This window comes from Somniosus microcephalus, chromosome 2, assembly GCF_052327205.1.
Source record: "Somniosus microcephalus isolate GS21.2 chromosome 2, FLI_Smic_1.0, whole genome shotgun sequence".
Lineage (NCBI taxonomy): Eukaryota > Metazoa > Chordata > Chondrichthyes > Squaliformes > Somniosidae > Somniosus > Somniosus microcephalus.
The window spans coordinates 376,250,488-376,272,993 of NC_140988.1; the positions used below are offsets into that span (position 1 = coordinate 376,250,488).

The window sequence follows — 22,506 nt, forward strand, 5'->3', positions numbered from 1 at the left end:
AAAAATTCACAAAGCTATGGGGAAAGAGCAGGGGCGTGGCACGCTGGGCTGAATGGTCTCCTGTGCTGTATCATTCTATGATTCTATGATAAATATAAATGATACACTGAGGTAGGCGTGATAAATTGAGTGGTCTTTTCTCATTCTACCCTCTTGTGTTTTTCTGATTTCCATATAGGGTTGAGGCTGGTGCATTATGCAGTCAGTTTCTGATGTCAGGTGATGGGGAGTGACGGAGCAGTATCTTGGTGCTTGATTGGAGACATGGGCCCCGATTTTCCTGGAGCCGTCGGGCAGGGTTTCAGGCGGGCGGGGACTGAAAATCGCAGAAATAGGGGGTCGCGACCCCCCACTGCCCGATTCCCCGCTCGACTTTCGCCCCGGTGTTTCAGTGCAACCCGAATCAGTCCCGCCCGCAGCCGGGTCGTCAGGAGCCTAATGATCAATAATTGGCAGCTGTAATCCAACTTTAAGGGGCACTTGCAATTTTCAGCCGTTCCCCACATAAACCACGCCTGGTGGGAACACCGCTGATGAAACCTGGCGTGAACAATGTCGGCTTGCTTACTTTCAGCTGCAGGTCAGTCAGGAATGAAGAGATTTAATCAGACAGCATTGGTAGGCTGTAGGACCTTGTTGCTCCAGGCTTGGGGCAAGTTGTTGAAGGCTTAGGCACAGCTGTGGAAGGTTGGAGCCTCACACACTTCTCCAGTGTGAGCTCCTGGGAAGCCCCCCTCACCACCCTCACTCAGCGCTTCCTCAACGGAGGCATCTGCCAGAAGCATGGGAGGTCTTTTGTTCCTTCCCTTCTTGGCATCAGAGGATCTCCAACAGCAGAGGAGGCTGGAGCAGATCCAGCAACAACAGCAGCTCCAGCAACAACAGCACCAGCAACAGCAGCCCCAGCAACAGCAGCAACAGCAGCACCAGCAGGAGTGACAGGCTGCGGCTCAGCCACCTGAGGCAGCACAGGCCAGAAGGGGCCAGCGCATGGAAGGCCGTCGGCGCAGGAGATACCCCCCAAACAGGGTCTACAGACACAGGGTGAGCTACCTCAACATGACCGAGCAGCAGTGCCAAAGGCGGCTCCGACTTTCGCGAGAGGTAGTGACTGACATCTGCACAATGCTCCAGCAAGACCTGGAGCCCAGAGCACCAGGTCGACACTCCTTACCAGTGGCCATCAAAGTCACCACCGCACTCAACTTTTATGCCTCAGGCTCCTTCCAGGGATCAGCAGCAGACATCAGCGGCATCTCCCAGGCGGCCGCACACACTTGCATCAAACAGGTCACCGATGCCCTCTTTGCCCTCGCGCACAATCACATCCATTTCACCCGGGATCGCGCAAATGTGAGGGCGCGAGTGCTTGGATTAGCTCAGCTGGCAGACTTTCCAAGGGTGCAGGGCGTCATTGACTGCACACATGTGGCCCTTAGGGCACCCCATCGCAATCCAGGAGTTTTTGTCAACCGCAAGGGCTTCCACTCCCTTAACGTTCAGCTGGTGTGTGACCACAAGAAGGTGATTTTGCATGTTTGTGCCAAGTACCCTGGCAGCTGCCATGACTCCTTCATACTGCGCCAGTCTACTGTGCCTCCGCTATTCAGTCCGCCAAACGAACTTCAGGGATGGCTACTTGGAGACAAGGGATATCCCCTGCGCTCTTGGCTAATGACGCCGTTGAGGAGACCAGCCAACGAAGCTGAGGAGCGCTACAACTCCAGCCACATTTCCACCAGATGCATTATCGAGCAAGCCATCGGATTGCTAAAGATGTGCTTCAGATGCCTCGATAGATCAGGTGGAGCCCTACAGTACTCATCAGCCAGGGTCTCCAAAATCGTCGTGGTATGCTGTGTGCTTCACAACATGGCACAGCGTCATGGCTTGCCGATTCTGCAGGACCAAGAGGCTCCTCACAGAGCCACCTCGGATGAGGATGATGCTGAGGAGGAGGATGGAAACGAGCATCCTGCAGAGGCCCGTCAACCAGCGGCACCAGTGCGCGAGAACATTGCTGGGCGGAATGCAAGGAACGCACTCATCCTGGCCAGATTTGCGTAGCCTGGTACCTCAAACACTGTAGCCTCACTGCTTCTTAACTGACCATGGACAGTGGCACATGCCTGCACATTTCTACCTATTTGACCAGCTTGATGACATCTGCAAGTAATCCTAAGGCCTCAATGTGATAGCCCCATTCGCCAAATGACAGACGCCATAACTGCAGCAGTTGCCACCAGATTTTTTATGTACAGGAAACTGATGGCATTAAAACTATATACAAGACTGTTCACCCAAGTGACTACCCTTGTGATTAGTGGTGCTTTATTTTTCTCTTACGTGTGCTCCTACGTAGTGGTACCCCTGTGGCTTCAGCAGATGTGGCGGCCCCTTGCTCACTTTCCTGCTGCTCCTGTCTCGACACCTTTGGCAGGTGTCCTCTGGGGTGGCGAGCCTGTGAGGGCTCGCCAGCAGTCTGCTGCTCCTGCGGCTGTGCAGGGGTTGAGACTCCTATCTCATTTGGGTGTGGACTCCGGCGGGGCTCTGACCAAGGGCTCTGAAGTGCCATGGAAGTGTGAGCGCGTGGAGAGGAGCCCCCACTTCCTTGAGGTGTGCCATAACCTCCCTCTCATGGGTCAGCTCCCCCTCAGCGCCTGCAAGTGGCTGGCGAGCACCTTGCTGCACATCAGGGGGGCCATGGGAACCCGTCTCTTCACTGGAAGTCCTGCTCAGAGGGACTTCCATGAAGGTCTGGTTTCGGTGCTCAATAGATGCCCATCGCTCCTCAAGAGATGTCATTCTATTCTGAGCACTCACCATGTTTTCGATACCCTGGCGACTAAGTTCCTCCATGGCCGTAGCCCTCCTCTCCTCAGCCGCAGCCCTCCTCTCCTCGGCCGCAGCCCTCCTCTCCTCGGCTGCAGCCCTCCTCTCCTCGGCGGTATCCAGCCTTACCACGGAGGTAGCCATCCTTTCCGTGGTGATGCTTTCATGCGCCAATGACTCCAATAAGGCTCTGCTCATGCTCACCATGGACTCCTCCATTCGCTCCACACTCGCAGCGACCCTGGAGACAAAACCTGCCAGAGACTCCTGCATCTGTGCATGGAGATCCATCACCTCTTCTCTTGCGGATGGACCCAGAGGCATAGGGCCGACATGCAGCTGAGCTGAGCTGGCAGAGGCCTGCGCCCTCCGACGAGGACTCTCCACTGCTGTCCCTGTCTCCACAATCTGCTGATGCTCACTTGTGAGCTATGAAACACCAGGTGACAACACTACTCTATGTCCTGAAGGCCCCCCCGAGGTGCGAGTATCTGCGCTGGTGCTGGGTGCGCTTACTTCTGCTGACGCTGCGCCCTCAGAGGCTGGAGCTTCCTCTGAGGAGTCTGGCTGCAAAGCCTCTTCCTCCTCGGCAGTGGCGACGGGGGCTCCAGATGGTCCTGTGGGGGAGTAAAGGAAAGAGTTAGCGATGTGATGCCAAGGCTACTTGCACATTGGATTTGGCAGATGCTCATAAGTCCAAATGATGTAGCTTCAGAATCATATCAGCGACTCATGCTATGTCAATGAGAGAAATGGGAAACTATTCTGTCACCAGCTTGCGGGCTTGCTCCTGTCGCTCCTTCCCTAGCTTCCGGAGCGACGTCAGCCCCAGCAATCTCCGTCACTGCTTCCTCCCAGGGGCTCAGGTGGGCGATTGAGGGTGGTCCTCCTCCAGTCCTCGCTCGCTCTCTCCTATTGTGAGCTCTCTTTTCCTGCAATGAGGGAGACAAGTGGAGTTTGAGTGAGAGTGCAGGAGTGAGTGTAGAGATTGCATAGCATAGATACTTAGAAGGAGACAAAGATGGTGTGAGGCTGCAAGACCAAGGGCCCTCCCTGTGTGTTGTCAGTTGTGTTCCAAGCATCAGAGTGAGAGGCAGTGTGAGGGCTGCATGGTGGAATAGTTATGTGAATGTGAGCATAGAGAGATAGGGAATGGGTAAGGGTGCATGGATGTGACTGTGAAGTGGGATGTGGAGGAAGAGATTGCTGAAGCTGAGTGCTGTTGGGGAAAGGCAATGGGGATCAGGTTGCAGGTGATGGAAACTTCATACTTACTTTTCCTGTACGGTGAAGGTCATGGAAGCGCTTCCTGCACTGCATCCAGGTCCGACGGGTGACTCCCTGAGAGTTGACCTCTGCAGCCACCTCCATCCATGCAGCCCTGGTCTCTTTGGGAGGCCTCTTCCTCCCTGAGCTAGGGAAGAGGACCTCCCTGCGGGCCCTCACCCCATCCACCAATGTCTGCAATGAGGTCTCATGAAATTTGGCGGCAGCTCGGCCTCTGCCGCTGGCAGCAGCTGGTGCAGGCTCCTCTGCCATTCTGTACGACTGGTTGGGAAGCCTGCAGAGGTTGAGAAGCTTGCTGGAGACTTTAAAAGCACCATGAATGATGACATCATACTGTGGGGCTTTCTGACTGGAAATGGACACTTAGCAAGGGTGCCCACACGCTGGAAATAAATTGGCCAATTGAGGGAAAATTGCGTGCAGCTGGCTGACCCATTTAGATTCATGTCAGAACCCGACATTCGGGGAACCCGACAATTCCCCGCACCTTCGGGAAAATCGGGGCCATGAGGTGGGGGCGGGGGGGAAATGGGATTTAATTGTCAGGTGAGTTATATCTGACTGTTCTTGTGGATCTTCAAGCAACCTAGGAAGAGCCTCTGAATGGATTATCTGTCAATCTCCTTGACCAGGAATGGTGTGCTGTATGGGATGGGGTTTCCCTTTACTGGGCTGAATTGTGGAACCTCCAACGGGAGGGTCTTTTTACATATCAAAGCATGATATTCACTGAGTAAAAGCTCCAGAATAAAATGAAAACTCATTAATGTTTCTTCCCTCCCCCCCGCCGCCTCTAGGGACAGCCAAGATGTTGCCGCAGTGTGTGCTTACAGAATCGCAGATGTGCAGAAAGCTTTCAATGGGCGATTTTTGGAGTATAAAAGGGAAGTTGACAAATGGGACGTGTTTCGAGGCGAAATCCCGGATCCACGACCTGGCACAGTAAGTGGGAGGCTGGTTACAGTAAGGGATTGCCGGCCATTCGAAGTGAAAGGACATACTTTGTAATAAGGGAAATAGTTAGATGCTGGTACCTCGGGTGTTAGAGCCAGTGTTGGTCTAAGGCATTCAGGACAGAGCATCCAAGCTTCGATGCTTGGGCTGTGCTGGTCTCATTAAGAACATAAAAACATAAGAAATAAGAGCAGGAATAGGCTACTTGGCCCCTCGAGCCTGCTCTGCCATTCAATAAGATCATGGCTGATCTTGGGCTCAAAGCCACTTCCCTGCCCGCTCCCCATAACCCTTCACTCCCTTATCTTGCAAAAATCTGTCTATCTCCACCTTAAATGTATTTAATGACCTAGCCTCCACAGCTCTCTGGGGCAGAGAATTCCACAGATTTATGACCCTCTGAGAGAAGAAATTCCTCCTCATTTCAGTTCTAAAAGGGCGACCCTTTATTCTGAAACTATGCCCCCGAGTTCTAGATTTCCCCACGAGGGGAAACATCCTCTCTGCCTCTACCTTGTCGAGCCCCCTCAGTATCTTATATGTTTCAATAAGATCACCTCTCATTCTTCTAAATTCCAATGAGTATAGGCCCAACCTGTTCAACCTTTCTTCGTAAGTCAACCCCCTCGTCTCAGGAATCAACCGTGTGAGTCGTCTCTGAACTGCCTCCAATGCAACTATATCCTTCCTTAAATAAAGAGACCAAAACTGTACGCAGTACTCAAGGTGTGGTCTCACCAATACCCTGTATAGTTGTAGCAGCACCACCTTGCAATAAAGGCCAACATTCCATTTGCCTTTTTGATTACTTGCTATACCTGCATACTAACTTTTTGTGTTTCATGCACAAGGACCCCCAGGTCCCTCTGAACTGTAGCATTTTGTAATATCTCTCCATTTAAATAATAATTTGCTTTTTTATTTTTCCTGCCAAAGTGTATAACCTCACACTTTCCCACATTATACTCCATCTGCCAAATGTTTGCCCACTCACTTAGCCTGTCTATATCCCTTTGCAGGATCTTTGAGTCCTCAGCACAACTTGCTTTCCCACCCATCTTTGTATCACCTGCAAACTTGGCTACATTACATTTGGTCCCTTCATCCAAGTCATTAATGTAGATTGTAAATAGTTGAAGCCCCAGCACCGATCCCTGTGGCACCCCACTAGTTACCGTTTGCCAACCAGAAAATGACCCATTTATCCCAACTCTCTGCTTTCTGTTAATTAGCCAATTCTCTATCAATGCTAATATGTTACCCCCAACTCCGTGAGCTCTTACCTTATGCCGTAACCTTTTATGTGGCACCTTATCGAATGCCTTCTGGAAATCCAAGTACACCACATCCACTGGCTCACCCTTATCCACCCTGCTTGTTACATCCTCAAAGAACTCCAGCAAATTTGTTAAACATGATTTCCCTTTCATAAAACCATGCTGACTCTGCTTGACTGCATTATGATTTTCCAAATGCCCTGCTACTGCTTCCTTAATGAAGGACTCTAGCATTTTCCCAACAACAGATGTTAGGCTAACTGGTCTATAGTTTCCTGCCTTCTGTCTCCCTCCTTTCTTAAATAGGGGTGTTACATTTGCGGTTTTCCAATCCGCTGGGACCTCTCCAGAGTCCAGGAAATTTTGGTATATTGCAACCAATGCATCCACTATCTCTGCAGCCACTTCTTTTAAGGCCCTGGGCTGTAGGCCATCTGGTCCAGGGACTTGTCATCTTTTAGTCCCATTATTTTACCAAGTACTTTTTCCTTAGTGATAGTGATTATCTTTAGTTCCCCCCTCCCTGAGGCTCCTTGATTGGGATGTTGTTAGTGTCTTCTATTGTGAAGAAAGATACACAATATTTGTTCAGAGTCTCTGCCATTTCCCCGTTCCCCATTCTCATCCTCTAAGGGACCAACGTTTACTTTAGCTACTCTCTTCCTTTTTATATACCTGTATAAGCTCTTACTTTCTGTTTTAATATTTCTTGCCAGTTTACTCTCATAATTCATCTCTCATTATTTTTTTAGTCATCCTTTGCTGGTTTTTAAAAATTTCCCAATCCTCTGGCCTCCCACCAATCTTGGCAACATTGTATGCCTTCGTTTTCAATTTGATACCATCCTTTACTTCCTTAGTTAGCCACGGATAGTGCTCCTTTCTCTTAAAATCTTTCTTTCTCACTGGAATATATTTTTGTTGAGAGTTATAAAATATCTCCTTAAATGTCTGCCACTGCATTTCAACTGTTTTACCTTTTTAATTTATTTTTCCAGTCCATTTTAGCCAGTTCTGCCCTCATGCCATTGTAATTGCCTTTGTTTAAGATCAGGACACTGGTTTGAGATACAACTTTCTCACCCTCCAACTGAATTTGAAATTCAACCATGTTATGATCACTCTTTCCTAGAAGATCCTTTACTATGAGATCATTTATTAATTTTGTCTCATTACACAGTACCAGATCCAAGATAGCCATTCCCTGGTTGGTTCCATAGATACATAGATACATAGATACATAGAAGATAGGAGCAGGAGTAGGCCATTCGGCCCTTCGTGCCTGCTCCGCCATTTAATGAGATCATGGCTGATCCTTTAATTCAGTATCCCGTCCCCGCCTTCTCTCCGTAACCCTTAACCCCTTTTGCCCGTAGAAATATATCTAATTCCCTCTTAAATACATACTGTTCTAGGAAACCATCCCGGATACACTCTATGAACTCCTCCTCAAAGCTACCATGGCCGATTTGATTTGTCAAATCAATATGGAGATTAAAATCACCCATGATTATTACCGTACCTTTTTTACAGGCCTCCATTATTTGTTGATTTATACTCTGTCCAACAGTATTGCTACTTTTCGGGGGCCTGTAGACTACACCCACCAGAGACTTTTCCCCTTATTATTTCTTATCTCCACCCAAAGCGATTCTACATCTTGATCTTCTGAGCCAATATCACTTCTCACCACTGCACTGATCCCATCCTTTACCAACAAAGCCATCCTACCTCCATTTCCTTTCTGTCTATCCTTCCAAATTGTCAAATACCCTGGACTATACAGTTCCCAGCCCTATTCGCCTTGCCACCACGTCTGTGTAATGGCGATCAGATCATACCCATTTGTATCTATTTGTGCCGTCAACTCATCTATCTTGTTATGAATGCTGCGTGCATTCAGATATAGAGCTTTTAACTTTGTCTTTTTACCATTTCTCATTGTTTTAGCCCCATTTTCTGTTGCACTCTTATTTTTAAACATTCTGTCCCTTCCTGTCACACTCTGGTTATTATTTTCCCCATCTCTATCCTGCTCTATTGTTTTCTCATTTCTCATTGACTTTTTAAATTCCTGCTCACCTGGACCTCCCCCCCACTCTTTAGTTTAAAGCCCTCTCTACAGCCCTAGTTATTCGATTTGCCAGGACTCTAGCCCCAGCACGGTTCAAGTGAAGCCCGTCCACACGAACGGCTCCCTCTTATCCCAGAACTGGTGCCAGTGCCCCACAAATCGAAACCCATTTCTCCCACACCAGTCTTTGAGCCACTCGTTCATTTCTCTGATCTTATTTACCCTATGCAAATTTGCTCGTGGCTCCGGTAGTAATCCAGAGATTGTTACCTTTGTGGTTCTGCTTTTGAATTTAGCCCCTAGCTGCTCATACTCCCTCAGCAGAACCTCTTTCTTTGTCCTACCTATGTCATTGGTACCTACGTGGACCATGACAACTGGATCTTCCCCCTCCCACTCCAAGTTCCTCTCCAGCCCAGAGGAGATGTCCTTAACCCTGGCACCGGGCAGGCAACACAGCCTGCGGGACTCACGCTTTCGGCTGCAGAGAACAGTATCTGTTCCCCTAACTATACTGTTCCCTATCACTACAACATTTCTTTTTACTCCCCCCACTTGAATGGCTCCCTCTACCACGGTGCTGTGGTCAGATTGCTCATCCTCCCTGCAGTCCCTGCCCTCGACCACACAGGGAGCAAGAACCTCGTACCTGTTAGACAAGGCCAAGGGCTGAGGCTCCTCCATCACTATCTCCTGGATCCCAATACCTGCCTCGCTTGTAGTCACACCCTCCTGTCCCTGACCATGGGTCAAATTGGAAGTAATTACTCTAGTGGTTGTGACTGCCTCCTGGAACTTAGTGTCCAGGTAATGCTCCCCCTCCCTAATGTGTCGCAGTATCTGAAGCTCGGACTCCAGCTCAGCAATTCTGAGCCGAAGTTCCTCAAGCAACCAGCATTTGCTGCAGATATAGTCGCTGTGGACCTCAATGGTGTCCACCAGCTCCCACATGCAACAACAAATAGATAAGGGAGAACCAGTGGATGTGGTGTATTTGGACTTTCAGAAGGCTTTCGATAAAGTCCCGCATAAGATATTAGCGTGTAAAGTTAAGGCACATGGGATTGGGGGCAAGGTACTGACTTGGATAGAGAACTGGTTGGCAGACAGGAAGCAAAGAGTTGGAATAAACAGGTCTTTTTCCGAGTGGCAGGCAGTGACTAGTGGGGTACCGCAGGGATCGGTCCTAGGACCCCAGCTATTCACAATATATATTAATGATCTAGACGAGGGAACTAGATGTAATATCTCCAAGTTTGCAGACGACACAAAGCTAGGTGGGCGTGTGTGCTGTAAGGAGGATGCCGAGAAACTCCAGTATGATTTGGACAGGTTGGGTGATTGGGCAGATGCAGTATAATGTGGATAAATGCGAGGTTGTCCACTTTGGTGGCAAAAACAGGAAGGCAGATTATTATCTGAACGACAATAGATTGGGAGAAGGGGAAGTGTAACGAGACCTGGGTGTCCTTGTGCACCAATCGCTGAAGGTAAGCATGCAGGTGCAGCAGGCGGTTAAGAAGGCAAATGGTATGTTGGCCTTCGTAGCGAGAGGGTTCGAGTACAGGAACAAGCATGTCTTGCTGCAGTTGTACAGGGCCTTGGTGAGACCACATCTTTGAGTATTGTGTGCAGTTTTGGTCGCCTTATCTGAGGAAGGATGTTCTTGCCATGGAGGGAGTGCAGCGAAGATTCACCAGACTGATACCTGGGATGGCAGGAATGACGTATGAGGAGAGATTGGGTCGATTGGGCTTATACTCGCTGGAGTTTAGAAGAATGAGAGGGGATCTCATTGAAACTTATAAAATTCTAACAGGACTAGACAGACTAAATGCAGGAAGGATGTTCCCGATGACTGGGGAGTCCAGAACCAGGGGTCACAGTCTAAGGATAAGGGGTAAGCCATTTAGGACAGAGATGAGGAGGAATTTCTTCACCCAGAGAGTGGTGAACCTGTGGAATTCTCTACCACAGAAGGCAGTTGAGGCCAATTCATTAAATATATTCAAGAAGGAGTTAGATATATTTCTTAAGACTAAAGGGATCAAGGGATATGGGGAGAAAGAAGGGACAGGGTACTGAATTTGGATGATCAGCCATGATCTCATTGAATGGCGGAGCAGGCACGAGGGGCCAAATGGCATACTGCTGCTCATACCTTCTATGTATCTATGTTTCTATGTAACAACAACACATTGCCTGGTCTCCCATCTCAATTAATTAATTAATTCGTTTTTAAAATTTGGAACATGTATATCTTTTGATCTACACCAAGGCACTTAAATTTAGATGCCCAAGTTTGGAAAAAAGATAGAAATAGAGAAATACTCACCAACCAATCACTTACCTACTTTCTGGTGACGTCACACTTCGATTACTTTTTACTTCTTTACACTCACCGGTGTTGTCTCAAATTCACTGTATCTATTGAGCTAGTAATAAGTAGTCAGCTCAACAACAGTTCAACAATTATGCTTCTTAGTTCAGAGTGTCAAATGTCGGTCGGACGCAGTAAGTTGCATACATTCAGTACTTTATTGGTTAACAAGTTGTTTGAATAACTTACAAGGAAAATGGCACGGGACTCACTTCCCTGTGTGCTAGCTTAAAACAATATTACCCGTTTGAAAATTGATCAGCCTTCGCGCTGGTGTCCTACAACAAGTCCCGGACTTGTGGCTCCTCCCTTCTTGAGTGTGACTCCTAGGTTCTCGCTGCCAGGTTCTCGCTGCTCAACTAGCTCTTGGCTCCCTTCTTTTATATCTATATTTTACTACCTATGTGCCTCCCCCCCGATAAGACCGTTTGCACAAGGTTGCTCTAATCAGTCATGAGACCTCTTGACAGTTAGCTCACAGCTTCTGTGATCATCACAACAGAATGGTCAACGCGTGCCGTGTGCAGATTCGGCCATTTTGTCTGAGATGTGTTCATCCTTAGCCAATTGGTATCCTTGGTCGTTTAGGGAATTCCAGAGGCCCCTTATTATGTGATTTGCAACTGATCAGCTGTTAGACTAGATTGTCACCCTTTGTAAACGAGGGGTCTTTGAGGAGCAATCCATTCCAGGTAGGCGTGCCCAACCCTGGAGTTGGTGAGTGGCGGCCATGAAATTTGGTGACCCGGTACTCGCTGTCTCCCTTATTGGTGAGTTAGGAGGAGATTCATTTGGGTCCCATTCGCCATTTAGGAACAGGTTCCCTACTCCGTCCACCAGACCTGTCGAGTCCTGATCGGACCTATCTGATTGGTTACCGTCATCTGAACCATCATTTCCTTCATCCAATCCTTGGGGATCTAAAGCATCCAGTTGTACATGGTACTGGTGAAAACTATCCACTTTCCCGACAGTTTTTAACTGATTGATGTGGTGCCATTTGTACTTTCCTTGTCCGTCCATTATCTTATATACGGACGGGCTAGCTTTTTCCGTTACTCTAAAGGTCCTGCACATTTTGGGCTCAGGAATGTTCCCTCCCTTTGGATCTTAACCATGACCTGGTCACCTATCTTGACTTCCCATGGGTGGGTTTTCCCGTCAATATAGGCTTTACTTTTCTGATGCCTTTTTCCCATTTTTACAGCTGCGGTCATTTTTGCCGCTTCCAAATACTTCACCAAATCAGTCATGTATTTTTCAGATGACAAGGATGTCTTCTGGATTTGACTTAGGTCCAGACCCATAAATACCTCGATACCTTTCATAATCCTTCCTGTCATTAACTCATGTGGTGAGTAGCCAGTGGATGCTACCACCGTGTTCTGGATGGCCATTAATGCATAAGGGAGCACCCTATGCCAGGAGGTATGATTTTGTTGGACCAATTTCCTCATCATAGTTTTTAGGGTCCTGTTCATTCTTTCTACTATCCCACTGGACTCTGGATGGTATGAAATGTGAAAATCCTGCTTTACCCCAGCCAACTGCATGACCGATCTCATGACCTGCCCAGTAAAATGGGTCCCTTGATCTGAGTCGATGCTTTCGGGTAATCCCCATCGGGAGAACACTTCTTCCATTAGGATTTTGGCAGTAGTGGCAGCTGAATTGTTATTGGTTGGGAAGGCCTCAACCCATTTAGAAAATACATCTACTATTACCAATATGTACTTCTTTCCCCCTGGGCAGCTGGGCAGTGGCCCTATATAACCTATCTGAAGTTGGACCCAGGGGCCCTTGCCCTGTCGAGTGGCCCTATATAATCTATCTGAAGTTGGGCCCAGGGGCCCTTGCCCTGTCGAGTGGCCCTATATAATCTATCTGAAGTTGGGCCCAGGGGCCCTTGCCCTGTCGAGTGGCCCTATATAATCTATCTGAAGTTGAGCCCAGGGGCCCTTGCCCTGTCAAGTGGCCCGATATAATCTGTCTGAAGTTGGGCCCAGGGGCCCTTGCCCTGTCGAGTGGCCCTGTATAATCTCTGAAGTTGGGCCCAGGGGCCCTTGCCCTGTTGAGTGCATCCCATTAAAGCCTGATTCTTGTATTTCCCAGGGTTGTTTTGAGCACAAATCAAACAGTTCTTGATGTATTTCTCCACATCTGATTGTATTTCTGGCCACCAACATACATCCCTAATCTTGGCAGTAGTTCTATCTATCCCCTGGTGTCCTCCCACATCATGGAACTGGTAAATTATTTCGGGTCTATCCACCTCCGGTACCACATATTTTCCGTTCTTTAGCACCTCTCCTTGATTTAAAGTTAAACCGGTTCTATATTGACTATATGGTTCGGGATAAGGCTTTCCTAATTAGATATTGTTCAGATCCGGGTCAGAGCTTTGGCTCTCCCTTAGATCTATTACTGTCTTGGAGGATACCTTGACAGCCGAGAGGGTTTCTGTTAGTGTCCCTTCCTTTCCCTGCAGCGGGTCCCCTAGGTAACCATCAATGGCTCCTTGTTTTGCTGTTTCATCTGCTAATTGATTTCCTAATGGTGTGGTTTTTACAAGGGCTTTAACCTTTTTCATTATATATTGTCCCCGATTGGCCATGGCCGCATCAAAGATAACTTTAAGAAGTGGGCCCGTTGTTAATGGTTTCCCGTCTGCCGACGTAAAACCTCTCGCTTGCCAAATGGGTAAATAGTCTGTTAGGCTGTTGCAGGTGTAACTGCTGTCTGAATGAATTTCCACCGGTGGGGGAAATGATTTTGGGTGCAATACTACATATGCTATGGCACTTAATTCAGCTATTTCTGCTCCTTTTGATCCTTCTAGTTTAATTGGGGTTGTTTCAAGAACCTTTTTCCCATCCTCGGTCATAGTTACCACTCCGAATCCTGTACACTGTTGTCCTTCCCGTATTGAAGATGAACCATCTACGTAAACATGAGTTTTAATTCTTATATCGTTATCACCCTCCCTTAATTTTGTCTGAAAGGGTCTGAGCCGAAGTTCCTCGAGCAACCAGCATTTGCTGCAGATGTAGTCGCTGTGGACCTCAATGGTGTCCACCAGCTCCCACATGCAACAACAGCAACACATTGCCTGGTCTCCCATCTCAATTAATTAATTAGTTAGTTTTTAAAATTTGGAACACATATATCTTTTGATCTACACCAAGGCACTTAAATTTAGACACCCAAGTTTGGAAAAAAGCGAGAAATAGAGAAATACTCACCAACCAATCACTTACCTACTTTCTGGTGACGTCACACTTCGATTACTTTTTACTTCTTTACACTCACCGGTGTTGTCTCAAATTCACTGTATCTATTGAGCTAGTAATAAGTAGTCAGCTCAACAACAGTTCAACAATTATGCTTCTTAGTTCAGAGTGTCAAATGTCGGTCGGACGCAGTAAGTTGCATACATTCAGTACTTTATTGGTTAACAAGTTGTTTGAATAACTTACAAGGAAAATGGCACGGGACTCACTTCCCTGTGTGCTAGCTTAAAACAATATTACCCGTTTGAAAATTGATCAGCCTTCGCGCTGGTGTCCTACAACAAGTCCCGGACTTGTGGCTCCTCCCTTCTTGAGTGTGACTCCTAGGTTCTCGCTGCCAGGTTCTCGCTGCTCAACTAGCTCTTGGCTCCCTTCTTTTATATCTATATTTTACTACCTATGTGCCTCCCCCCCGATAAGACCGTTTGCACAAGGTTGCTCTAATCAGTCATGAGACCTCTTGACAGTTAGCTCACAGCTTCTGTGATCATCACAACAGAATGGTCAACGCGTGCCGTGTGCAGATTCGGCCATTTTGTCTGAGATGTGTTCATCCTTAGCCAATTGGTATCCTTGGTCGTTTAGGGAATTCCAGAGGCCCCTTATTATGTGATTTGCAACTGATCAGCTGTTAGACTAGATTGTCACCCTTTGTAAACGAGGGGTCTTTGAGGAGCAATCCATTCCAGGTAGGCGTGCCCAACCCTGGAGTTGGTGAGTGGCGGCCATGAAATTTGGTGACCCGGTACTCGCTGTCTCCCTTATTGGTGAGTTAGGAGGAGATTCATTTGGGTCCCATTCGCCATTTAGGAACAGGTTCCCTACTCCGTCCACCAGACCTGTCGAGTCCTGATCGGACCTATCTGATTGGTTACCGTCATCTGAACCATCATTTCCTTCATCCAATCCTTGGGGATCTAAAGCATCCAGTTGTACATGGTACTGGTGAAAACTATCCACTTTCCCGACAGTTTTTAACTGATTGATGTGGTGCCATTTGTACTTTCCTTGTCCGTCCATTATCTTATATACGGACGGGCTAGCTTTTTCCGTTACTCTAAAGGTCCTGCACATTTTGGGCTCAGGAATGTTCCCTCCCTTTGGATCTTAACCATGACCTGGTCACCTATCTTGACTTCCCATGGGTGGGTTTTCCCGTCAATATAGGCTTTACTTTTCTGATGCCTTTTTCCCATTTTTACAGCTGCGGTCATTTTTGCCGCTTCCAAATACTTCACCAAATCAGTCATGTATTTTTCAGATGACAAGGATGTCTTCTGGATTTGACTTAGGTCCAGACCCATAAATACCTCGATACCTTTCATAATCCTTCCTGTCATTAACTCATGTGGTGAGTAGCCAGTGGATGCTACCACCGTGTTCTGGATGGCCATTAATGCATAAGGGAGCACCCTATGCCAGGAGGTATGATTTTGTTGGACCAATTTCCTCATCATAGTTTTTAGGGTCCTGTTCATTCTTTCTACTATCCCACTGGACTCTGGATGGTATGAAATGTGAAAATCCTGCTTTACCCCAGCCAACTGCATGACCGATCTCATGACCTGCCCAGTAAAATGGGTCCCTTGATCTGAGTCGATGCTTTCGGGTAATCCCCATCGGGTGAACACTTCTTCCATTAGGATTTTGGCAGTAGTGGCAGCTGAATTGTTATTGGTTGGGAAGGCCTCAACCCATTTAGAAAATACATCTACTATTACCAATATGTACTTCTTTCCCCCTGGGCAGCTGGGCAGTGGCCCTATATAACCTATCTGAAGTTGGACCCAGGGGCCCTTGCCCTGTCGAGTGGCCCTATATAATCTATCTGAAGTTGGGCCCAGGGGCCCTTGCCTTGTCGAGTGGCCCTATATAATCTATCTGAAGTTGGGCCCAGGGGCCCTTGCCCTGTCGAGTGGCCCTATATAATCTATCTGAAGTTGAGCCCAGGGGCCCTTGCCCTGTCAAGTGGCCCGATATAATCTGTCTGAAGTTGGGCCCAGGGGCCCTTGCCCTGTCGAGTGGCCCTGTATAATCTCTGAAGTTGGGCCCAGGGGCCCTTGCCCTGTTGAGTGCATCCCATTAAAGCCTGATTCTTGTATTTCCCAGGGTTGTTTTGAGCACAAATCAAACAGTTCTTGATGTATTTCTCCACATCTGATTGTATTTCTGGCCACCAACATACATCCCTAATCTTGGCAGTAGTTCTATCTATCCCCTGGTGTCCTCCCACATCATGGAACTGGTAAATTATTTCGGGTCTATCCACCTCCGGTACCACATATTTTCCGTTCTTTAGCACCTCTCCTTGATTTAAAGTTAAACCGGTTCTATATTGACTATATGGTTCGGGATAAGGCTTTCCTAATTAGATATTGTTCAGATCCGGGTCAGAGCTTTGGCTCTCCCTTAGATCTATTACTGTCTTGGAGGATACCTTGACAGCCGAGAGGGTTTCTGTTAGTGTCCCTTCCTTTCCCTGCAGCGGGTCCCCTAGGTAACCATCAATGGCTCCTTGTTTTGCTGTTTCATCTGCTAATTGATTTCCTAATGGTGTGGTTTTTACAAGGGCTTTAACCTTTTTCATTATATATTGTCCCCGATTGGCCATGGCCGCATCAAAGATAACTTTAAGAAGTGGGCCCGTTGTTAATGGTTTCCCGTCTGCCGACGTAAAACCTCTCGCTTGCCAAATGGGTAAATAGTCTGTTAGGCTGTTGCAGGTGTAACTGCTGTCTGAATGAATTTCCACCGGTGGGGGAAATGATTTTGGGTGCAATACTACATATGCTATGGCACTTAATTCAGCTATTTCTGCTCCTTTTGATCCTTCTAGTTTAATTGGGGTTGTTTCAAGAACCTTTTTCCCATCCTCGGTCATAGTTACCACTCCGAATCCTGTACACTGTTGTCCTTCCCGTATTGAAGATGAACCATCTACGTAAACATGAGTTTTAATTCTTATATCGTTATCACCCTCCCTTAATTTTGTCTGAAAGGGTCTGAGCCGAAGTTCCTCGAGCAACCAGCATTTGCTGCAGATGTAGTCGCTGTGGACCTCAATGGTGTCCACCAGCTCCCACATGCAACAACAGCAACACATTGCCTGGTCTCCCATCTCAATTAATTAATTAGTTAGTTTTTAAAATTTGGAACACATATATCTTTTGATCTACACCAAGGCACTTAAATTTAGACACCCAAGTTTGGAAAAAAGCGAGAAATAGAGAAATACTCACCAACCAATCACTTACCTACTTTCTGGTGACGTCACACTTCGATTACTTTTTACTTCTTTACACTCACCGGTCCACACTGCCTGGTTTCCTGCTGTTTAAATACCGCCGTTGATACCGCCTCCGATTAGGTCCGCGCTGCCCGGTCTCCCGCTGTTTAAATACCGCCGCTGATACCGCCTCCAATTAGGACCGCGCTGCCCGGTCTCCCGCTGTTTAAATACCGCCGCTGATACCGCCTCCAATTAGGTCCGCGCTGCCCGGTCTCCCGCTGTTTAAATACCGCCGCTGATACCGCCTCCGATTAGGAGCACGCTGCCCGGTCTCCCGCTGTTTAAATACCGCCGCTGATACAGCCTCCGATTCAGTCCACGCTGCCCGGTCTCCCGCTGTTTAAATACCGCCGCTGATACCGCCTCCGAATAGGACCGCGCTGCCCGGTCTCCCGCTGTTTAAATACCGCCGCTGATACCGCTTCCGCATAGGACCGCGCTGCCCAGTCTCCCGCTGTTTAAATACCGCCGCTGATACCGCCTCCGATTAGGTCCGCGCTGCCCAGTCTCCCGCTGTTTAAATACCGCCGCTGATACCGCCTCCGATTATGTCCGCGCTGCCTGGTCTCCCGCTGTTTTAAGTACTGCCACATTGTTGGAGAAAGTAAAAAATCACTCACCGTTTCCATTCCTGAATGATGTTGGAAGAAATGTTTCCTGTTATTTTTCTTTTGGTGCGCAGGCCCTTTAACTGGTTGCGCGGACCAATCAATTTTTCATGCATGTGTGGTTATTACCATTGTAAAGCCGGTGAGTGGCCTACGTGGGACCTCCAGACCGCTGCGCACCCGCGCAGCTTAACGGGAACGTTGGCTGGAAGTGCACCTGAGTGGATGGCCCTCAAGGTCGAATGGCCTGCTGACTCTTGTCTAGGCTCATAAAGGACGCTGACTTGGGCGAACTACGAAGAGCGCACATTGAACTGGATCTCCTCAGCAGTCAGCACCTTCAGGAGAGGAGAGCAGGGTAACAAAAAAAGGTCTTTGCCGGCGGAGGGGCTGGACAGGGTGCAAACCTTCCCGCCAACTCTCAAATATTATTAAAAACATAACTGGAAATTAGCAGAGTCACAGAACATTAAAGACCACGGTCTTACAAAAATCAAACTGTTACAAAGATTTGTGGTCAATGTTAATATCAGTTTTACCCTATCTGTTTCCATTGGTTTCAATAAGGGAGCTGAGAACACAGGCTGGGAGGGGTTACTGAGCCCAACAATGTGAGGAAGCTGGATTAACATTAGAGATACGGTCAGTAACAGAGGGCATGGACTGGCAAAAGTTACTGAAGCCAACAGTGTGGGAAAACGGGATTAACATCAGTTGAGATACAGTCACTAACACAGGGCGCTGGGGGAGAGGGGTTACTGAGTGCCAGTGTGAGGGAGCTGGATTAACATCCGTACAGATACAGTCAGTAACACAGGGCTGGATTAACATCAATACAGATACAGTCAGTAACACAGGGTGCTGGGGGAGAGGGGTTACTGAGTGACAGCGTGAGGGAGCTGAATTAGCATCAGTAGAGATGCAGTCTGTAACATAGGGCGCTGGGGAAAGGGTTACTGAGTGACAGCGTGAGAGAGCTGGATTAACATCAGTAGAGATACAGTCAGTAACACAGGGCGCTGGGGGAGGGGTTACTGAGTGACAGTGTGAGGGAGCTGGATTAACATCAGTAGAGATACAGTCAGTAACACAGGGCGCTGGGGGAGGGGTTACTGAGTGACAGTGTGAGGGAGCTGGATTAACATCAGTAGAGATACAGTCAGTAACACAGAGCGCTGGGGGAGAGGGGTTACTGAGTGACAGTGTGAGGGAGCTGGATTAACATCAGTAGAGATACAGTCAGTAACACAGGGCGCTGGGGGAGGGGTTACTGAGTGACAGTGTGAGGGAGCTGGATTAACATCAGTAGAGATACAGTCAGTAACACAGGGTGCTGGGGGAGGGGTTACTGAGTGACAGTGTGAGGGAGCTGGATTAACATCAGTAGAGATACAGTCAGTAACACAGGGCGCTGGGGGAGGGGTTACTGAGTGACAGTGTGAGGGAGCTGGATTAACATCAGTAGAGATACAGTCAGTAACACAGGGCGCTGGGGGAGAGGGGTTACTGAGTGACAGTGTGAGGGAGCTGGATTAACATCAGTAGAGATACAGTCAGTAACACAGCCCTGGGGGGAGAGGGGTTACTGAGTGACAGGGCTGGATTTTCCAAGCCCCGAGGAGGCGGGCATGGAGGTGGGACTGCCGGTAATGTAGCAGAAAGTGGGGGCGGATGGCAAACCCACCCCCATCCCGCCTCCGTGCCCTTTTGCCAGGAGGCGGGAAGATGTACTGCTTCGGGTCCCGTCTCCTGGAGGCGGGAAAGGCATTAATTACTTTTAACTGCCTGTTAACAGGTAGTTAACAGGCAGAAAAAAGGATTAGCGCCATTTTACCTTCACAGGTGAAGGCTTCCCGACCTCTGAGAACCCCGCCAGGATGAAGGAGGTCTGCGGCGGTCGGAGGCACCTGGAAGTAAGATGTAGAGGTGAGTGATGGGTGCAAGTGTGGAGTGGTAAGTATGTAAGGTGAGTGATAAGTGTAAAAAAATGTTCACTTACCTTGTTTTCTTCCTACAGCCTTCATCCTCTCTGGATCGGGAGACCTGACATCCTCCTCGTTGATTTCACAGACTGGCTGTTGGATCCTCCGAACCAACAGCCATGTGAAATCGACAAAGTTGAAAGGTTTGATGAGTCCTGAACACAAGGACTCATCAAACTACAGAGAATGTCAGTGTTTGACAGCTTCACAGAGCTGTCAAAAGTTGACATTTCTTCTTTCAAGAAGTCTTGACAGATAGCACGTCTGACGTTGACGTGCTCTGTCAGTGACTTCCCCCTAATTGGCCTGCTGAACCCGCAAGGCGGGCTTAACAAAGTCAATCGGGAAAATCCCTCTGGTTGGTCAGACGATGATGGAGGCGGGACATTGACACGACAAGTAACAGCCCCGCCTCCAACTCATCTCCATTGAGAAAATCCAGCCCAGAGTGTGAGGGAGTTGGATTAACATCAGTAGAGATACAGTCAGTAACACAGGGCGTTGGGGAAGGGTTACTGAGTGACAGTGTGAGGGAGCTGGATTAACATCAGTAGAGATACAGCCTGACAGTAACTAAGAACAGTAAAGATGCAGACATCACTGAAGATCAGAAACCCAGGTGATGCTAATAATAATTGACCTTTTCCTGTTTGTTTTTTGTTCAGTGCATCACTAACCAGTTGAAGGAGCGTGGGTATAACACATCCTTGGATCTACCGGATAATGTGTTGATGTTTGTTCGAGACCATCTTCTGATGGCTGATTGTATCAGCCCCATTGGTGAAAAGCCTCTCCTCATTATGAGGAACACCCTGTATTCCAAGATCACTGTCCAGAGAGTGAGTGCCAGCAATGGGTTGGGCTACGAGGTTTTCTACCTGGGTACAGGTGAGGAAGCCTAATCTGTCTTCATATATGTCAGTGCCTTGCTTTCTCTTCTGGTACTTGGAATCTAACTAAAGAGAGTGATCCAGCTCCCTGACTGAATACTTGGAACGCTGCCCTTCTGCCTCTGGGATGTGGGTTGGATCCTGGTCAGGCAAAAGTCTCCCCTCTCTGCTTTTGAAAAATCCTGGACATGCCCCATGTAGTGTTGCACTTTCCTGTGCCCAGAATTAAGCTTTACTGAAATCCTCATGACAAAACTGGCATTATACCAGGCAGGGAACTATGGGTTTAGTTGCCCTTAGCCGGGGTTGGCCAAAGGGGTATCATAGTTGGCCTCAGTCAGTAGTAACACCCCTACTGCTGCCCCAGCTGGGCAAGAGAGGGAAGAACTTATCAAGATGCCTGATGCCAATTGCTACCCTGTGACTCTTCCTGTTCGTGTGTTGGCGTCTGGTTAGGCTCTGCTGTGACACTTCTACAAGTATGTAAAAAGAACAAGATTAGCGAAGACAAATGTAGGTCCCTTACAGTCAGATGTGGGAGAATTTACAATGGGGAACAAGGAAATGGCAGAGCAATTAAACAAATACTTTGGTTCTGTCTTCACGGAAGAGGACACAAATAACTTCCCAGAAATGCGAGGGAACCAAGGGTCTAGTGAGAAGGAGTAATTAAAAAAATTGGTATTAGTAAACAAATAGTGCTGGAGAAATTAATGGGACTGAAAGCTGATAAATCCCCAGGGCCTGATAATCTGCATCCCAGAGTACTAAAAGAGGTAGCCATGGAAATAGTGGATGCATTGGTTGTCATCTTCCAAAATTCCATAGATTATGGAACAGTTCCGGCAGATTGGAGGGTGACAAATGTAACCCCACTATTTAAAAAAGGAGGGAGAGAGAAAACTGGGAACTACAGACTGGTTAGCCTAACATAAGTAGTAGGGAAAATGCTAGAGTCTATTTTATAAAGGATAAATGTAAGAAGTCACACAACACCAGGTTATAGTCCAACAGCTTTATTTGAAATCACAAGCTTTCGGAGCGCTGCTCCAGCAGCGCTCCGAAAGCTTGTGATTTCAAATAAAGCTGTTGGACTATAACCTGGTGTTGTGTGACTTCTTACATTTGTCCACCCCAGTCCAACTCCAGCATCTCCACACCATTATAAAGGATGTGATAACAGGACACTTAGAAAATATCAACGGGATTAGACAAAGTCAACATGGATTTATGAAAGGGAAATCGTGTTTGACAAACCTACTGGAGTTTTTTGAGGACGTAACTGGTAGAATAGATAAGGGAGAACCAGTAGATGTGATGTATTTGGATTTTCAGAAGGCCTTTGATAAAGTCCCACATAAGAGGTTAGTGTGCAAAATTAAAGCACATGGGATTGGAGGTAATATACTGGCATGGATTGAAAATTGGTTAACAGACAGGAAACAGAGAGTAGGAATAAATGGGTCTTTTTCGGGGTGGTAGACAGTGACTAGTGGGGTACCGCAGGGATCAGTGCTTGGGCCCCAGCTACTCACAATATATATCAATGATTTGGATGAGGGAACCAAATGTAATATTTCCAAGTTTGCTGATGACACAAAACTAGGTGGGATTGTGAGTTGTGAGGAGGATGCAAAGAGGCT

The 22,506-nt window shown here is 47.8% G+C and overlaps 1 protein-coding gene across 3 annotated transcripts in view; it reads left to right on the top strand.

The window, feature by feature from the left end:
- LOC147123778 (semaphorin-4F-like) overlaps positions 1-22,506 on the top strand; it is a 428,228-nt gene that overhangs the window by 374,608 nt on the left and 31,114 nt on the right. For all 3 annotated transcript variants that reach the window (XM_085975913.1, XM_085975908.1, XM_085975919.1), the window contains 2 exons: positions 4,917-5,061; positions 20,639-20,861. In XM_085975913.1, coding sequence (XP_085832039.1) covers positions 4,917-5,061; positions 20,639-20,861 — 368 coding nt within the window. The remainder of the gene's footprint in view (positions 1-4,916; positions 5,062-20,638; positions 20,862-22,506) is intronic.